At 58.7% G+C, this 18,105-nt stretch overlaps 3 protein-coding genes across 7 annotated transcripts; 1 reads left to right on the top strand and 2 right to left on the bottom strand.

Annotated features, from left to right (window-relative positions):
• Window positions 1–171: 171 nt before the first annotated feature.
• Window positions 172–5,451, bottom strand: RPL28 (ribosomal protein L28). Of its 3 annotated transcripts, none has more exons than XM_085533835.1 (6): window positions 5,420–5,451; window positions 5,157–5,284; window positions 3,502–3,625; window positions 2,348–2,466; window positions 303–405; window positions 172–223 (listed from the first exon to the last, which is right to left on the bottom strand). In XM_085533835.1, the coding sequence occupies exons 2-5, from the start codon at window positions 5,235–5,237 to the stop codon at window positions 313–315; spliced, it is 417 nt and encodes a 138-aa protein (XP_085389961.1). In that variant the 5' UTR covers window positions 5,238–5,284; window positions 5,420–5,451; the 3' UTR covers window positions 172–223; window positions 303–312. The 3 variants fall into 3 exon arrangements, with proteins under 3 accessions (XP_085389961.1, XP_085389962.1, XP_085389963.1); XM_085533836.1 differs by having other exon boundaries at window positions 172–264; window positions 304–405; XM_085533837.1 differs by having other exon boundaries at window positions 172–227; window positions 310–405.
• A 395-nt stretch (window positions 5,452–5,846) lies between these two features.
• LOC146751702 (leukocyte antigen CD37-like) lies at window positions 5,847–10,862 on the bottom strand. 3 transcript variants are annotated; one of them, XM_085533833.1, is made up of 8 exons: window positions 10,772–10,862; window positions 8,609–8,681; window positions 8,362–8,486; window positions 7,723–7,797; window positions 7,421–7,528; window positions 6,857–6,994; window positions 6,609–6,692; window positions 5,847–5,941 (listed from the first exon to the last, which is right to left on the bottom strand). In XM_085533833.1, exons 2-8 carry the CDS (start codon window positions 8,643–8,645, stop codon window positions 5,891–5,893), a joined length of 618 nt encoding a protein of 205 aa, XP_085389959.1. In that variant the 5' UTR covers window positions 8,646–8,681; window positions 10,772–10,862; the 3' UTR covers window positions 5,847–5,890. The 3 variants fall into 3 exon arrangements, with proteins under 3 accessions (XP_085389959.1, XP_085389958.1, XP_085389960.1); XM_085533832.1 differs by lacking the exon at window positions 10,772–10,862 and adding an exon at window positions 9,041–9,183; XM_085533834.1 differs by lacking the exon at window positions 7,421–7,528.
• A 147-nt stretch (window positions 10,863–11,009) lies between these two features.
• BAX (BCL2 associated X, apoptosis regulator) lies at window positions 11,010–16,313 on the top strand. Its single transcript, XM_085533839.1, has 6 exons — window positions 11,010–11,275; window positions 12,116–12,161; window positions 12,712–12,873; window positions 13,413–13,548; window positions 14,980–15,084; window positions 15,160–16,313. The coding sequence occupies exons 1-6, from the start codon at window positions 11,197–11,199 to the stop codon at window positions 15,259–15,261; spliced, it is 630 nt and encodes a 209-aa protein (XP_085389965.1). The 5' UTR covers window positions 11,010–11,196; the 3' UTR covers window positions 15,262–16,313.
• Window positions 16,314–18,105: the final 1,792 nt, after the last annotated feature.

Here is an 18,105-nt window from a genome sequence, read left to right as displayed (position 1 = left end):
AATAATGGGGGGGTCCTTAAATAATGGGGGGGGGTCTCCAAAGGATCTTAATGGGGGGGGGGGCTTTGAATGGGGGGGGTCTCGATTCCAGGGGTCCCAAAGTGGAATCAATGGGGGGGGGGGGGGGAGTTGGATTGGGGGGGGGGTCCAATGACACACACACACACCATGTGCCCACCATGTCTCTTTTATTTGAGGGGGGTCTCCCCTTTATTTGGGGGGGTCTCTCTTTAATTTGGGGGGGGTCTCTTTAATTTGGGGGGGTCTCCTCTTTATTTGTGGGGGTCTCTTTATTTTGGGGGGGGTCTCCCCTCACGGCGCCGCTTTGGCCGCTCGTGCCCGTTTCTTCCTGACCATCAGGGGGCGCTGACTGCGCAGGATGGCGCTGGCGCGGCGCAGAGCGGCCTGCAATGACAAAGGCGGCCGTTAGGGGGCGCTATAACAACCGCCATTGACTATAATGGGGGCGCTACTCACCATTGACTATAATGGGGGCGCTACTCACCATTCATTATAATGGGGGATATGGAGACCCCCACCACAATAACCCCACAACAGCCCCCAGCCCCATAATATCGGCCCTATTTCCTCACTGCCCCCCCATGGACCCCAATATCCCCCTCAAATCCCTCAATACACCCCATAACCCCCCCCCCAATATCCCCCATAATCCCAATACCCCAATATCCCCCCCTCAAATCCCTCAATACACCCCATAACCCCCATAATCCCAATACCCCAATATCCCCCCCCCAACTCCTCAATATACCCCAATACATCCCGACCCCCCCCAATATATCCCCATCAAATCCCCCCTAACCCCCCTCCAACCCCCCATTACACCCCAATATCCCCCCATAGACCCCCCCAGACCCCTATATCCCCCCATAACCTGCCCATAGACCCCATAACCCCCCCCATTACACCCCATATCCGCCCCATACACCCCAATATCCCCTCGTAACCCGCTCAAAGCCCCCCATACACCCCATATCCCCTCCATAGACCCCATATACACCCTATATCCCCCCATACACCCCCCATAGACCCCATATACACCCCACAGACCCCATATACACCCCATACACCCCATACTGACCATCCTGAGGTCCCTCCTATATCGGTTCTTGCTGACCATGTGCCAGATGCTGCCCCCCATAAACCCCCATATAACCCCCTATATCCCCCCCATAGACCCCATATACACCCCACATCCCCCCCATACACCCCATATCCACCCCATACACCCCATACTGACCATCCTGAGATCCCTCCTATATCGGTTCTTGCTGACCATGTGTCTGATGCTGCCCCCCATAAACCCCCCTATATCCCCCCAAAGACCCCATAACCACCCCATAGACCCCATAACCACCCCATAGACCCCATATACACCCCACAGACCCCATATCTCCCCCATATCCCCCCCATACTGACCATCCTGAGATCCCTCCTATATCGGTTCTTGCTGACCATGTGTCTGATGCTGCCCCCCATAAACCCCCCTATATCCCCCCAAAGACCCCATAACCACCCCATAGACCCCATATACACCCCATAGACCCCATATACACCCCATAGACCCCATATACACCCCACAGACCCCATATCTCCCCCATATCCCCCCCATACTGACCATCCTGAGGTCTCTCCTATATCGGTTCTTGCTGACCATGTGCCAGATGCTGCCCCCCATAAACCCCCCTATATCCCCCCATATACCCCCCATAGACCCCCATACACCCCATATACACCCCACAGACCCCATATCTCCCCCATATCCCCCCCATACTGACCACTCTGAGGTCCCTCCTATATCGGTTCTTGCTGACCATGTGCCAGATGCTGGCCCCCATAAACCCCCCTATAACCCCCCATAGACCCCATACACCCCCCATACACCCCATATCCACCCCATAGACCCCATATACACCCCACAGACCCCATACACCCTGTACTGACCATCCTGAGGTCCCTCCTGTACTGGTTCTTGCTGACCATGTGCTGGATGCTTCCCCCCATAACCCCCCCTATATCCCCCCATAGACCCCATAACCACCCCATAGACACCATATACACCCCATAGACCCCATATACACCCCATATCTCCCCCATATCCCCCCCATAGACCCCATACACCCCATATCCCCCCATACTGACCATCCTGAGGTCCCTGCGGTACCAGTTCTTGCTGACCATGTGTCTGATGCTGCCCCCCATAACCCCCCTATATCCCCCCATAGACCCCATAACCACCCCATAGACCCCATATACACCCCATAGACCCCATATACACCCCATAGACCCCATAACAACCCCATATCCACCCCATATCCCCCATACTGACCATCCTGAGGTCTCTCCTATATCGGTTCTTGCTGACCATGTGTCTGATGCTGCTCAATGTGGCTCTGGCGTTTTTGCGGATGCTGACACGGTCGTAGGACGACGCTGGTTTGCGCTGCCCTATAGGGGACAAAAACCCCATAGGGGGCAATGGGGGTTACAGACCCCATAGAGAACAATAGGGGTTAAAGACCCCATAGGGGGTAATGGGGGTTAGGGGCAACATAAGGGTAATGGGGGTTAGAAACCCTATAGGGGGCAATGGGGGTTAGGGACCCCATAGGGAACAATAGGGGTTAAAGACCCCATAGGGAATAATTGGGGTTAAAGACCCCATAGGGGGTAATGGGGGTTAGGGACCCCATAGGGGCAATGGGGGTTAGAAACCCTATAGTGGGCAATGGGGGTTAGGGACCCCATAGGGAATAATGGGGGTTAAAAACACCATAGGGAATAATAAGAGTTAAAGACCCCATAGGTAATAATAGGAATTAGAGACCCCATAGGGGTAATGGGGTTTAGGGACCCCATAGGAAATAATGGGGGATCATAAACCCCATAGGAGATAATAGGAGATCATAGACCCCATAGGAGATAATAGGGAGGACTTAGAGATCCTATAGGGAGCAATAGGGGATCATAGACCCTATAGGAGGTAATGGGGGGTTAATGACCCCCATAGGGATAATGGGGGATCAGAGACCCCATAGGGAACTAATGGGGGGGGCTTAAAGACCCCATAGAGAGTAATGGGGGATCATAGACCCCATAGGGTTTAATGGGGGGGTTAAAGACCCCATAGGGTTTAATGGGGGATTAAAGACCCCATAGGGTTTAATGGGGGAATAAAGACCCCATAGGGTTTAATGGGGGAATAAAGACCCCCATAGGGTTTAATGGGGGGATAAAGACCCCATAGGGTTTAATGGGGGATTAAAGACCCCCATAGGGTTTAATGGGGGGGTTAAAGACCCCATAGGGCTTAATGGGGTATTAAAGACCCCATAGGGTTTAATGGGGGGGATTAAAGACTCCATAGGGTTTAATGGGGGATTAAAGACCCCCATAAGGTTTAATGGGGCTAATTAAAGACTCCATAGGGTTTAATGGGGGGGTTAAAGACCCCCATAGGGTTTAATGGGGGGGGTCTCAGACCTGATCTCTTCTTGAGCACCACCACGACGCCTTTTCCATCCGGTGCCGGTTCCACCCCCAGAGTTTTGCGATGGATCAACCCGTTATAACGGAACGAATTGCGGGACTTGAGGTTGTTGGGCTCCTGGGGGGGGAAACAGGGGGTCAGGGGGGGATATAGGGGGGTATAGGGAGATATGGGGGGGAAATGATGGGGTTAGGGGGAGATATAGGGGGATATAGGGGAGATATAGGGGGATATAAGGGGGAAACAGGGGATTAGGGGGAGATATAGGGGGATATGGGGGGAAATAATGGGGTTAGGGGGAGATATAGGGGAGATATAGGGGGATATGGGGGGATATAGGGAGATATGGGGGGGAATATGGGGTTAGGAGGAGATATAGGGGGTTATGGGGGGATATGGGGGAATATGGGGTTAGGGGGAAATATAGGGGGATATAGGGGGGATATGGGGGGAATAGGGGGAAATATGATGGGAAATAGGGGGGTTAGGGGGGTATGGGGGAAATAGGGGGGGTTAGGGGGAGATATAGGGGGATATGGGGGGGGTATGGGGGGGGATAAGGTGAAGTAGGGGTTGGAGGGGGACATGGGGGGGGAAATGGGGAGATAAGGGGGGAATAGGGGGGGCTATGGTGGAGATGGGGGCAAATAATGGGGTTGGGGGGGAATGGAGGGGGAATAGGGGGGGATATGGGGGGGAAATAGGGGTTTAAGGGGGTGAATGGGGGGGTTGGGGGGGGGAATAGGGGAGGATATGGGGGAAGATGGGGGGAAATAGGGGAATATGGGGGGTTTAAGGGGGAATATGGGGAGTTAGGGGGGAATAGGTAGGAATGGGGGTCAAAGGGGGGCGGTATGGGGGGAAATGGGGAGGTTGGGGGGGAGAAAGGGGGAAAATGGGGGGGAATAGGGGGAAATTGGGTGAGTTAGGGGGAATAGGGGATCTAAGGGGGGAATGGGGGGTTAGAAGGGGGATATGGGGGGGAATAGGGGGGAATAGGGGTCTAAGGAGGGAAATAGGGGGGAAATGGGGCCTAAGAGGGGGAATAGGGGGAAGATGGGGGGTTAGAAAGGGGATATGGGGGGGATGGGGGTCTAAGGGGGGCGAATATGGGGCAGAATGGGGAAGAGAAAGGGGTCTGGGGGTGAAATGGGGGGTGAAATGGGATCGAAGGGGGGATATGGGGCATAATGGGGAAAGAAATGGGATCTGGGGGGGGTAAATGGGAGGATTATGGGGGTAAATGGGGGTGATGGGGATCTTATGGGGGGGATATGGGGTCTGGGGGGGTTAATATGGGGTTTATGGGGTTAATATGGGGTTTATGGGGTTAATATGGGGCTTAATGGGGTCAATATGGGGCTTAATGGGGTTAATACGGGGTCTGGGGGGGGTTAATATGGGGTTTATGGGGTTAATACGGGGTTTATGGGGTCAATATGGGGTTTCATAGGGTCAATAAGGGTTTAATAGGGTCAATAAGGGGTTTAATAGGGTCAATATGGGGTTTAATGGGGTCAATATGGGGTTTAATGGGGTCAATATGGGGTTTAATGGGGTCAATATGGGGTTTAATAGGGTCAATGTGGGGTTTAATAGGGTCAATACGGGGTTTAATGGGTTTCAATGGGGTTCAATGGGTTCTCACGGTGCTGTACGTCTGCTGGTTCCTCTTTATGATGAAGCTGGAGCAGTTCCGCAGCACCATCCACTGCAGATGGGCCGACATCGCTGCGGCCTGTGGGGCCTGTACCGGTAACAGCGGCACTGAGGAACCTGGGGGGCAAAACAACAGCGATGGGGCCTTACGGGGTTATATAGAACCCTATGGGGCCCTATTGGGTCCCTATGGGGCCTTATGGGTCCCTATGGGGTCTATGGGGCCGCCCCCCCCGGAGCTCCACGCAGCACCTCCGTCCTCCTCCACCGCCGGAAGCGGAAAGAGCTCCGAGAGGGCGGGAACGGCCTACACACCCTCGGCTCGGCAACTTCCGGCCTGTTCGGCAACTTCCGGCCTGTTCGGCAACTTCCGGCCTCACTTCGGCAACTTCCGGCCTCTCTTCGGCAATTTCCGCCTCCCTTCGGCCACTTCCGGCCTCCGATCGTGAGGTCCCTCTCCACCAATCATATCTCTTCGCTGTTAAGCCCCGCCCCCTGGCTCCACCAATCCCCGCTCTCCTTTTTAGCCCCTCCCACCCCCCCCCCCCGTTCGGCAGTTTCCGTCGCTCTTCGGGTATTTCCGGCGCCGTTCGTGTTTCTGGCTCCGGATCCCGCCGGGCCTTGGGTTCATTAATTAATTATTCATGTTAATGACGATTAATTATTCACGCTAATGAGCTGTCGGTAATTCCCGGCTCTTTATTGGCGTTGTCCCGGTGTCTCTCATGGCTCCAGGCCGCGCAGCACGAAGGCGGCCAATAACAACAGGCAGAGCTGCGGGCAGCCCCGGCCGCAAGGACCCCGTGAGGCGGAAGCGGAAGTGACGTCGTGTAGCCACTTCCGCCCTACTTCCGCACCACGTGACCAACGGCTGTCCCAGAGTGACCCCGAGTGACCTCAAGTGCCCCATGTGACCTCGAGTGACCCCATAAGTGACCCCGAGTGACCCCTCTGCCCCACATCTGCCCCATAAGTGACCCTGGGTGCTCCCTATCCGCCCCATAAGTGCCCCCCTCTGCCCCATAAGTGCCCCCCTCTGCCCCATAAGTGTCCCCCTCTGCCCCCTATCCACCCCATAAGTGACCCCAGATGCCCTCTGTGCCCCACATCTGCCCCATAAGTGCCCCCTGTGCCCCATAAGTGCCCCCTCTGCCCCCCATCTGCCCCATAAGTGACCCTGGGTGCTCCCTATCCGCCCCATAAGTGCCCCCCTCTGCCCCATAAGTGCCCCCCTCTGCCCCATAAGTGCCCCCCTCTGCCCCATAAGTGTCCCCCTCTGCCCCCTATCCACCCCATAAGTGACCCCAGATGCCCTCTGTGCCCCACATCTACCCCATAAGTGCCCCCTGTGCCCCATAAGTGCCCCCTCTGCCCCCCATCTGCCCCATAAGTGCCCCATAAGTGCCCCCCATTGCCCCCCATCTGCCCCATAAGTTCCCACCTGTGTCAATCCGATGCCGACGCCGCCCCCCACGATTCCCATCACGTTGTCCCTGACCCACATCCTGCTGCTCTCCATGCAGCCCTATGGGGCAACGTGTGGGGCACGGCGCTCAGCCCCATCCATCACCCCATAACCACCCCATATACCGCCCCATAACCACCCCATCCATCACCCCATAACCCCCCCATCCATCACCCCATAACCACCCCATAGATCACCCCATAACCCCCCCCCCAGCCCCATACCTGGCTGAATGTCTCCCCATTGGTTGCTGTGGGGCAGCGGCCGTGGGGCAGCGCTGTGGGGCGGCTGTGGGGCAGGAGACACGAACAGGGCGGGGGGGGAGACCAGTCCTGGGGGGAGAACCAGCCACAGCAACGGAGCTATGGGGCAAAGAAAGGGGGTTATGGGGTGGTTATGGGGGGGGTATGGGGTGGTTATGGGGTGCTATGGGGCAATGTGGGGTGGTTATGGGGTGATGTGGGGTGGTTATGGGGTGGGTACAGGGTGATGTGGGGTTGTTATGGGGTGCTATGGGGCAATGTGGGGTGGTTATGGGGAGATGTGGGGTGGGTATGGGGTACGATGAGGCACTGTGGGTCAGCTATGGGGTGGCTATGGGGCAGCTATGGGGCAGCTATGGAGCAGCTATGGGGTAGTTATGGGGCAGCTATGGGGTAGTTATGGGGCAGCTATGGCGTGGCTATGGGGCAGTTATGGGTCAGCTATGGGGCAGCCATGGGGCAGTTATGGGGCAGCCATGGGGCAGTTATGGGTTACTTATGGGGCAGCCATGGGGCAGAGCAGACCTGTTGCTGCAGGGCGTCCCAGCCGCGCTGTGGGGCGCTCGGTGCCCCCCCCGCCGTGGGGTAACCCCGGATCAGTTGTAGGGCACGGGAACCCACGTGGGACCACAGCTGTGGGGCACAGCAGGCAGCACTGTCACACTGCGACCCATAGCAACACATAGGGACACAGAGGGACCCCATAGAGACCCATAGGGACCCACAGAGACCCATAGAGACCCATAGGGACCCATAGAGACCCACAGGGACCCATAGGGACCCCATAGAGACCCATAGGGACCCGCCCCACACCCCGCCCCACTCACGTGTCTGCGCTGTGTGTAGGCCAACACCCCCAGCACCAGCTGAGCCAGCAGCAGCAGCAGCAGCAGCACTGCAAACTGTACACATAGGGGGCAGCTCAGCCCCATAGCGACCCATAGAGACCCATAGACAGCCCCATAGAGACCCATAGCCAGCCCATAGTGCCCCATAGACAGCCCCATAGCATCCCATAGACAGCCCCATAGTGTCCCATAGTGCCCCATAGCACCCCACAGACAGCCCCACAGCGCCCCATAGACAGCCCCATGGCGCCCCATAGTGCCCCACAGCCAGCCCCATAGAGCCCCATAGACAGCACCACAGCACCCCACAGACAGCCCCATAGTGCCCCATAGACATCCCCATAGCGTCCCATAGCGCCCCATAGACAGCCCCATAGTGCCCCATAGACATCCCCATAGCGTCCCATAGCACCCCATAGACAGCCCCATAGCGCCCCACAGCCAACCCCATAGCATGTCCCCCCTCCCCACAGCGCCCCATAGCCAGCCCCAGAACACCCCATAGCACCCCCAGCCCCATAGCGCCCCACAGCCCAACCCCCAGCCCCACATCCCACCCCATAGCGCCCCACAGCCCAACCCCCAGCCCCACACACCGCCCCATAGCGCCCCACTCACCACCCCCAGCGGTGCCCGTGCCCCCCGGAGGGCCCCCAGCCCCCCAAGCGCCCCCATGGCGGCGCTGAGCAGCCCCACGGCGCAGCACACGTAGGAGCAGGGCTGCAGCGCCAGCACCGGCTGACCTGCAAATGGGGGGCAGGGGGGTCAGCGCCCCACAAGTGTGGGGCTGAGACCCCCAAGTGTGGGGCTGAGACCCCCAAGTGTGGGGCAGAGCCCCCCCCCGCCCCCCAAGTGTGGGGCTCACCCAGCAGCACGGCCAGGCCCTCCCCGTCCAGCAGCATCCAGAGGCCGATGGGCAGCAGGAAGGTCCCCAGCACCTGCAGTTGTGGGGCACAGACTTGGGGGGCAGCCCCATAGATTGCCCCCTTTCAGCCCCACAAGTGCCCACCCCCAGCCCCACATTTTCCCCCCTCAGCCCCATAGTTGCCTCCCCAGCCCCACAAGTGCCCCCCAGCCCCGTAGTTGCCCTCCCCAGCCTCACATTTCTCCCCCAGCCCCACAAGTGCCCACCCCCAGCCCCACATTTCCCCCCCCCAGCCCCATAAGTGCCCCCCATCCCCATAATTGCCCCCACAAGCCCCACAAGTGCCCCCCAGCCCCATAAGTGCCCACCCTTAGACCCATAGTTCCCCCGCCCCAGCCCCACATTTCCCCAGCCCCACAAGTGCCCCCCCACCATGAGCCCTATGTTGCCGCATATCAGAGCCCCCCGTGCCGCCCCCATGCAGCTGCAGGCTCCCATGGCTGGGTGTGGGGGGGGGCTGAGCCCCACAGCGCCAACGGGTGTGGGGCAGGAAGTGTGGGGTGGGGCGGAAATGGGGCGGGAGGGAGACGTGGGGCTGTGACCGCAGGGGGGATGTGAAGGGGGGCCGCTATGGGGCTGCGAGCTATGGGGCTGGGATCTATGGGGCTGCGAGCTATGGGGCTGGGGGCTATGGGGCTGCGAGCTATGGGGCTGGGATCTATGGGGCTGCGAGCTATGGTGCTGGGGGCTATGGGGATAGGGCCGCTATGGGGCTGGGGCTGCTATGGGGCTGGGAGTGCTGTGGGGCTGCTATGGGGCTGTTGTGGGGCTGGGAGCACCATGGGGTCACTATGGGGCTGCTGTAGGGCTGGAGATCCTATTGCGCTGGGATATGTGGGGCTGAATGAGGCTATGGGGCCACTATGGGGCTGGGAGTGCTATATGGGGCCGCTATGGGGCTGAGTATGATATGGGGCAGTGATCTATGGGGCTGTGTTCTATGGGGCAGTGATCTATGGGGCTGGGATCTATGGGGCTGTGTGTTCTATGGGGCTGTGTTCTATGGGGCAGTGATCTATGGGGCAGTGATCTATGGGGCTGGGATCTATGGGGCAGTGATCTATGGGGCTGTGTTCTATGGGGCTGTGTTCTATGGGGCTGTGTTCTATGGGGCAGTGATCTATGGGACTGTGTTCTATGGGGCTGGGATCTATGGGGCAGTGATCTATGGGGCTGGGATCTATGGGGCTGTGTGTTCTATGGGGCAGTGATCTATGGGGCTGTGTTCTATGGGGCTGTGTTCTATGGGGCTGTGTTCTATGGGGCAGTGATCTATGGGACTGTGTTCTATGGGGCTGGGATCTATGGGGCAGTGATCTATGGGGCAGTGATCTATGGGGCTGTGTTCTATGGGGCTGTGTTCTATGGGGCTGTGTTCTATGGGGCTGGGATCTATGGGGCAGTGATCTATGGGGCTGTGTGTTCTATGGGGCAGTGTTCTATGGGGCTGGGATCTATGGGGCAGTGTGTTCTATGGGGCTGTGTGTTCTATGGGGCTGTGTGTTCTATGGGGCTGTGTGTTCTATGGGGCAGTGTTCTATGGGGCTGGGATCTATGGGGCAGTGATCTATGGGGCTGAGATCTATGGGGCAGTGATCTATGGGGCTGTGTGTTCTATGGGGCAGTGATCTATGGGGCTGGGATCTATGGGGCTGTGTTCTATGGGGCAGTGATCTATGGGGCAGTGATCTATGGGGCTGTGTGTTCTATGGGGCTGTGTTCTATGGGGCAGTGATCTATGGGGCTGTGTGTTCTATGGGGCAGTGATCTATGGGGCTGTGTTCTATGGGGCTGTGTTCTATGGGTCCAACCCGGCTGTGGGGCCCTTTAAGGCCCTGAAGCAACAAGTGCAAATTCCGGCCCCAAATTGGGCTTTTTTACCCCAAAAAGAGGAAGTGAAGCCGCCCCGCCCCCCCCACATCCCCCCCCTCACCCACAGCCCCAATTTGGGCCTTTTTCCACCCAAAACCCCCCAGAGCCCCCAAAATGGGCCATTTTTGGCAATTTTGGGGACTTTTGACCCAAAATGGGCTGTTTTCACCCCAAAGCGGATCCCCGCCCCACATCCAATATCTCTCTATATTTCTAAGTCCATATTTGTACCTTTTAAGGCGTTTTTCAGCCCATTTTGCGGCCCGTGTCGCAGCGCCGCTCTGAGGGGACGCTCATAACCGCTCCCCCTCACACAGCGCTCGGGCGGGAAGAGCGCCGATTGGTCAGCGCCGCCGCGCTCAGGCGCTCCGATTGGCTGAGAGGGTCGAGCGGGAAAACGGCACCGCGTTCCGATTGGCTGAGAGGGTGAGAGCGGGAAAAAGGCTCCAAGCTGTGATTGACAGCGAGGGCTGAGGTGGGAGCGCGTCCCATTGGCTGAGCGAAGAAAGGGGGCGGGGATAAGGAAGGCGGAAGCGAGGAGCTCGTTGCCATGGCAACAAGGCAGACAGGGGTGGACGGTGGGACGGGTCGCATCACGTGATCGGGAGAGGCTCCGTCACGTGACACCGGCTTCCTCGTCACGTGAGTGCGGGGAAATGGAGGCGGCGGTGATGGCGGCGGATGGAGCGGAACGGAACGGCGGGAACCGGGACCAGGGGGGAACCGGAACCGGGGGTGAGGACATGGGGGGGGTGAGGACATGGGGGGGTGAGGACATGGGGGGGGTGGGGGGGTCCATGGGGACGGGAAAATGGGGGGGGGGTCGGTGAGGAGGGGCTGTAATGGGAGCAATGGGGGGGGGGGGGGGCCTTAAAGGGGCAATGGGGGGGGTCTTAAAAGGGCAATGGAGGGGTTCTTAAAAGGGCAATGGGGGTGGGGCCCATATAGGGGCAATGGAGGGGTTTTTAAAGGGGCAATGGCGGTGGGGCCCATATAGGGGCAATGGGAGAGGTCTTAAAGGGGCAATAACGGGGGGCTATAAGGGGCAATAAGGGGGGGCCTTAAAGGGGCAATGGGGGTGGGGCCCTCAAAAGGGGCAATAATGGGGGGGTCCTTAAAGGGGCAATAATGGGGTCTTAAAAGGGCAATGGGGGGGATCTTAAAGGGGCAATAAGGGGGACATCCTTAGGAGGGGCAATAAAGGGGGGAGTCGGTGGGGGGGGGCCTTAAAGGGGGCTATAAGGGGGGGGTCGGTGGGGGGAGGAATAAAGGGGGGGGTCCTTATGGGGGGCGTGGCTATAAGGACAATAAGGGGGGGGGCAATGGAAGGGGCTATAAGGGGGGGGGAGTCCTTACAGGGGGCAATAAGGGGGGGGGTCGGTAAGGGGGGGCAATAAAGAGGGGGCAGTGGTTGGAAGGGGGACATGGGGGGGTAACTCGTAGGGGGGAGAATGAATGGGGGGGGACAGGGGGGAATTAGGGGGGCAGTAAATTGGGGGGGGGTCGTTAGGGGTAATTGGGGGGGGGCAGGATGGGGGGTCCCGTGGCATTGAATCCCCCCCCCCCCCATTGCAGAGCCCATGGAGGACCTGATGAGGACGGGACAAGTGCTGCTGTTGGAGTGAGTGGGGGGGGGCACATGTGGGGTGATGTTAAATGGGGGGGGGCATTAAAAGGGGGGGGTCCCATGGGTCCATAAATGGGGGGGGGGGGGGTTCATGGGGGTGTCTCTATTGGGTCCCATAGGGGGGTTCTGCTATTTGAGGGGGGTCCTCAGGTTGGGGGGGGTTGTTATAAAGGGGGATGGCCGCCATTTTGAGGTGGGGGTGGTATCCTATGGGGGGAGGTCCCATCTATTAAAGTGGGGGTGCTGGGGGGGGGGTCCTATGGGTCGTTATAAAGGGGGATGGCCACTATTTTGGAGTGGGGGTGGTATCCTCTATATGGGGGGGGTTATAAAGGGGCTGGCCACCATTTTGGAGGGGGGTATCCTATGGGGGGGGGGGGGGTTCCATGTATTAAAGGGGGGTCATCGGGGGGGGGGTCCTATGGGACGTTATACAGGGGGATGGCGGCCATTTTGGATGGTGGCAATGCATCCAATGGGGCAGGTTGGGGTCCCATGTATTAAAGGGGAGGGGTCTCACTGTCCCCCCCCCCCCCCAATTCAGCTTCGTCCGTGACCGCGTGCAGCGCTGTGAGGACCCGGCCGTGCGGGAGCTGGGCCGGGCGGCGCTGGGGGGGCAGCAGGAATGGAGCCCCCAGACCCAGAAACTGGGGGAGCTGCTCAGGAGGGTGGGAGACGAGCTGGACGGCAACGTGGAGCTGCAGAGGTGAATGGGGATCAATGGGGGGGCCTTCATTAATGGGGGTTGGGGGTTTATGAATGGGGTGGACGCCATGTTGGATTTGGGGGGCGGGCAATATGGCGCCCGAGGCCTAACTTCCGCCATTGACCACGTGACTCTCGCCTTTTCACCCCATTGGCTCCCGCTCACCTCGTGATCTCTGCTCTTGCTCCCCATTGGCTCGTGCTCACCACGTGACCATCATTGTCGATAGCGCTTTGCTCACTAGGCCCCGAAGCACTTCCTGCTCGCTTTTCATTGGCTATTGCCGACCACATGACCCTCACTCTCACTCTCCATTGGCTCCCGTCGCCCTCATTTCCCATGTGCACCCCCTGACCACGTGATCCACACCCGACCACGTGACCTACCCGCCTTCACACCTAGTCCCCTCGCTTCCCTCCCATTGGCTGCTAGCGATCACATGACCCCCACCCTCATTTCTATTGGCCCCACCCACCTGACCCCTGTGGCTCCGCCCCTCTCCGAACCACGTGACCCATTTTCTGTCTCCCCATTGGCAGGATGATCTCCCAGGTGGGCTGCACCGCCCCCCGCGAGGTTTTCTTCCGGGTCGCCAAGGAAATGTTCGCGGACAACACGTTCAACTGGGGCCGCGTGGTGGCGCTGTTCTACTTCGCCTGCAAACTCGTCATCAAGGTGCGACACAGCGCCCCCAGCGGACGGGCGATGTTACTGCATCCTTATAGTCCTTATAGCGCCCCCAGCGGCCGGGCGGTGTTACTGCATCCTTATAATCCTTATAGCGCCCCCAGCGGCCGGGCGGTGTTACTGCATCCTTATAGCCCCCATAGCGCCCCCAGCGGCCGGGCGGTGTTACTGCATCCTTATAGTCCTTATAGCGCCCCCAGCGGCCGGGCGGTGTTACTGCATCCTTATAGCTTCCATAGCGCCCCCAGCGGCCGGGCGGTGTTACTGCACGCTTATAACCCCCATAGCGCCCCCTAGCGGCCGGGCGGTGTTACTGCATCCTTATAGCCCCCATAGCGCCCCCTAGCGGCCGGGCGGTGTTACTGCATCCTTATAGCTTCCATAGCGCCCCCAGCGGCCGGGCGGTGTTACTGCACCCTTATAGCTTCCATAGCGCCCCCAGCGGCCGGGCGGTGTTACTGCACCCTTATAACCCCCCCATAGCGCCCCCAGCGGCCGGGCGGTGTTACTGCATCCTTATAGTCCTTATAACGCCCCCAGCGGCCGGGCGGTGCCATTGCAGCCTATTATACAGTTCCTATAGCGCCCCCTAGCGGCCGGGCGGTGTTACTGCATCCTTATAGTCCTTATAGCGCCCCCTAGTGGCCGGGCGGTGTCATTGCACCCTCACTGTGCCCCCATTTATCCCATAGCCCCCCCCTAATTAATTACCCACCTCTAATTAATGAACCACCCCCAATTAACCACCCCCTAATTAGCCCCCCCCAATTACCCCCTCTAATTATCCCCATCTAATTAACCCCCCCTAATTAACCCTCCCCAATTAACCATCTCCTAATTAACCACCCCTAATTAACCCCCCTAATTAACACCCCCTAATTATTCCCCTAATTAACCCCCCCAATTAACCACCTCCTAGTTAACAACTCCCTAATTTACTCCCTCTAATTAACCTCCCCAATTAACCACCCCTAATTAACCCCCACAATTAACCACGCCCTAATTATTCCCCTAATTAACCCTTCCAATTAACCACCTCCTAATTAACCACCTTCTAATTAACTCCCTCTAATTAACCCCCCCTAATTAACCCCTCTAATTAACCTCCCCAATTAACCATCCCCTAATTAACCCCCCCTAATTAACCCCCGAATTAACCCCCCTGCTAATTACCCCCCCAACAACCCCCCCCTAATTAACCTCCCCAATTAACCCCATAATTAACCCTTCCTAATTAACCCCCTTCTAATTAACCCTGCAATTAACCCCCCTGCTAATTACCCCCCAACTACACCCCCCCATTCCCCCATTCCACCCCCAACCCCCCCACACCCCAATCCCCTTCCCCTATTGACCCCCACATATTCTAATTAGCCCTAATTAACACTAATTAACGCTAATTATGCTAATTACCCTCAGGCCCTGTACGGTCGGCTGCCCCAGGTTGTCCAGACCCTGCTGGATTGGACGGGGCAGTTCATAAAGGAGACGGTCCTGGCCTGGATCAAAGCTCAGGGCGGATGGGTACGTACCCCCCCACACCTTAATTAACACTAATTAACGCTAATTAATGCTAATTACGTTAATTACCTCCCATAGGACGCGCTGCTGTCGGCCTTCGGCCCCCCCACGTGGCGCAACGTCACCATCTCGGCCGCCATCATCATCACGGCCTCATTCACCCTATGGAAGATGGCGTAAATTGGGGGGGGGGGGATGTGGGGACCCCCCCCTTAATATGGACCCCCCCTCCACAACCCCAAAGTGTGGGGCTGGACCCCCCCGTGGGGTGGGGGGGTGGTTTTAATTAGGGCTCATTAATTAACATTCAAATTGGGGGGAGAATGGGAGGCCCCCCCCCCCCCTCATTACCCCCCCCATTGAAATCTATGGGGCCAATCAGTGCCCCCCCCCCCCCCCCAATTGAAACCAATGGGAATCAATCAATGACCCCCCCCCATTGAAATCTATGGGGGTCAATCAGTGCCCCCCCCCCATTGATACCCATGGGAATCAATCAATGACCCCCCCCCCCCATTGTTGAAATCTATGGGCCAATCAGTGCCCCCCCCACCCCATTGAATCCCCCCCCCCCTCATTGAAACCAATGGGAATCAATCAATGACCCCCCCCCCCATTGAAATCTATGGGGGTCAATGCCCTCCCCCCCCATTGAAATCTATGGGGCCAATCAGTGTGTCCCCCCCCACTGCAATAGGACCCCCCCCATTAAATCCAATGGGGGTCTCCCTGTATCCCCCCCCCCACCATTAAATCCAATGGGGGTCTCCTTGTGCCCCCCCCCATCCCCATTAAATCCAATGGGGGTCTTCCTGTGCCCCCCCCCCCACCCTAAAATGAAATGAAGTTGAGGGGGGGGGCACACAGCGGGCATTCATTGACACAATCCCCCCCCCCCATTAAATCCTATGGGGGGGGGCACACAAAGGGCATTTCCTGAGACCACCCCCCTTTATTAAACCCCCCCCTCTTAATGGGACCCCCCCATTTATTAGGACACCCCCCCCCCTTTAATGGGACCCCCCTCGTGGTGCTTTGGGGGCTGTGATGTCATCGATGACGTCATAACCCCCCCCCCATTCACACTCAGTGCCGGGGGGGGGGCAGGGTGGTCTTTACACCCCCCCCATTTTTTAACCCCCCCCCCAATTTCTGCCCCCCCCCCGCCGCGGTTTTTATTCTCTTTGCTTCAGTTTTGTACCTTTTTCTATGTGAATAAATGGGGAATTGGGGGCGGGGGGTGGCGTTTTATTTGGGGAGGGGGGTCTCTTTATTGGGGGGGGGCTCAGGGTGTGTGGGGGGGCAGCTTTGATTTCCTATTGGTCTGTTTGGGTGGGGGATGGGGGGCAGTGTGTGACCCTATAGGCCAGTGGGGGGGGATAATGGGGGTCTATGGGGGGTAATGGGGGTCTATGGGGTCGGGGATATGGGGGGATGGGGGAATAATGGGGGTCAATGGGGTAATAGGCTGTAATGGGGTCAAAATTGACCCCAAATGGGCTGTTTTCACCCCAAAGCGGATCCCTGCCCCACATCCAATATCTCTCTATATTTCTAAGTCCATATTTGTACCTTTTAAGGCGTTTTTCAGCCCATTTTGCGGCCCGTGTCGCAGCGCCGCTCTGAGGGGACGCTCGTAACCGCTCCCCCTCACACAGCGCTCGAGCGGGAAGAGCGCCGATTGGACAGCGCCGCCGCGCTCCCCCGCTCCGATTGGCTGAGAGGGTCGAGCGGGAAAACGGCTCCGCACTGCGATTGGCTGAGAGGGTCGAGCGGGAGAACGGCTCCGCGTTCCGATTGGCTGAGAGGGTGGGAGCGGGAAAAAGGCCCCGGGCTGTGATTGACAGCGAGGGCTGAGGTGGGAGCGCGACCCATTGGCTGAGCGGAGAAAGGGGGCGGGAATTAGCTGAGGTGGGAGCGCGTCCCATTGGCTGAGCGAGGAAAAAGGGCGGGGATTAGGAATGCGGAAGCGCGGAGCTTGTTGCCATGGCAACAGGGCGAGCGAGGAGGTCATCGGGGCATGAACTCTGTCACGTGATCGGGGGAGCGGCTCTTTTGATTGACAGCCGGTTCCTCGTCACGTGACTGCCGGGAAATGGAGGCGGACGGAGCCGGACCGAGCGGTGGGGGGGGGGGGGGGGAATATAAGGGGGGGTATATGGGGGGGGGGGGCAATGGGGGGGTCCTGGGGGTGCAATAAGGGTGTGGGGGGGTAATAAGGGGGTGATATGTGGGGGGGGGGGGGGCAATGGGGGGGTCCTGGGGAAGGCAATAAGGGAGTAAAGGGGGTAATAAGGGGGTGATATGGGGGGGGGCGGCAATGGGGGGGCAATAATGGGGTCCGTGAATGGGGGGCAATGGGGGGGTCCTGGGGGGGGCAATAAGGGGCTGGGGGGGTAATAAGGGGGTGATATGGGGGAGGGTCAGCAATGGGGGGGTAATAAGGGGGGGGTCCGGGGGGGGGGGGCAGCAATAAGGGGGGGGGGGGGCAATAAAACGGGGCAATGGGGGGCAGTGGTTGGAGGGGGGACATAAGGGGGGTAACTTCGGGGGGGCAATAAATGGGGGGGGGGTCGTTAGGGGTAATGGGGGGGGGTCAGGATGGGGGTCACGTGACATCGAACCCCCCCCCCCCCCTTGCAGACTCCATGAAGGAGCTGGAGACGGGGAAGGAGCTGGTGCTGTGGTGAGTTGGGGGGGGGGCACCCACTATTTGGGTGGGGGTCCTATGGGGCGTTGAAAGGAATGGAGTCCAATGGGGGTCACTAGTTGAGGGGGGGGGGGGTCAATAAAAGGGGGGGGGTCCTATGGTTCCCTATATAGGGGGTGTCCTATGGGTGGGGGGGTTATGTATTAAAGGGGGTCGTCATAGGGGATGTGGGGGGTCCATGGGTGGTTAATAAGGGGGTGGCCGCCATTTTGGGGGGGGGGGGGGAAGGAGATATCCTATGCGTGTGGTGGGGGGGGAGGTGGGATGGCCGCCATTTTGGGGGTTCCTATGGGGGGGAGGGGGGCTCCCATGTA

Source organism: Coturnix japonica, unplaced genomic scaffold (assembly GCF_054131305.1).
Source record: "Coturnix japonica strain WE unplaced genomic scaffold, WE-NBRP24 Scf063, whole genome shotgun sequence".
In the NCBI taxonomy this organism is placed as follows: Eukaryota; Metazoa; Chordata; class Aves; order Galliformes; family Phasianidae; genus Coturnix; species Coturnix japonica.
The sequence above is the reverse complement of the archived record's forward strand: the minus strand, read 5'-3'. Positions and strand labels throughout refer to the sequence as shown.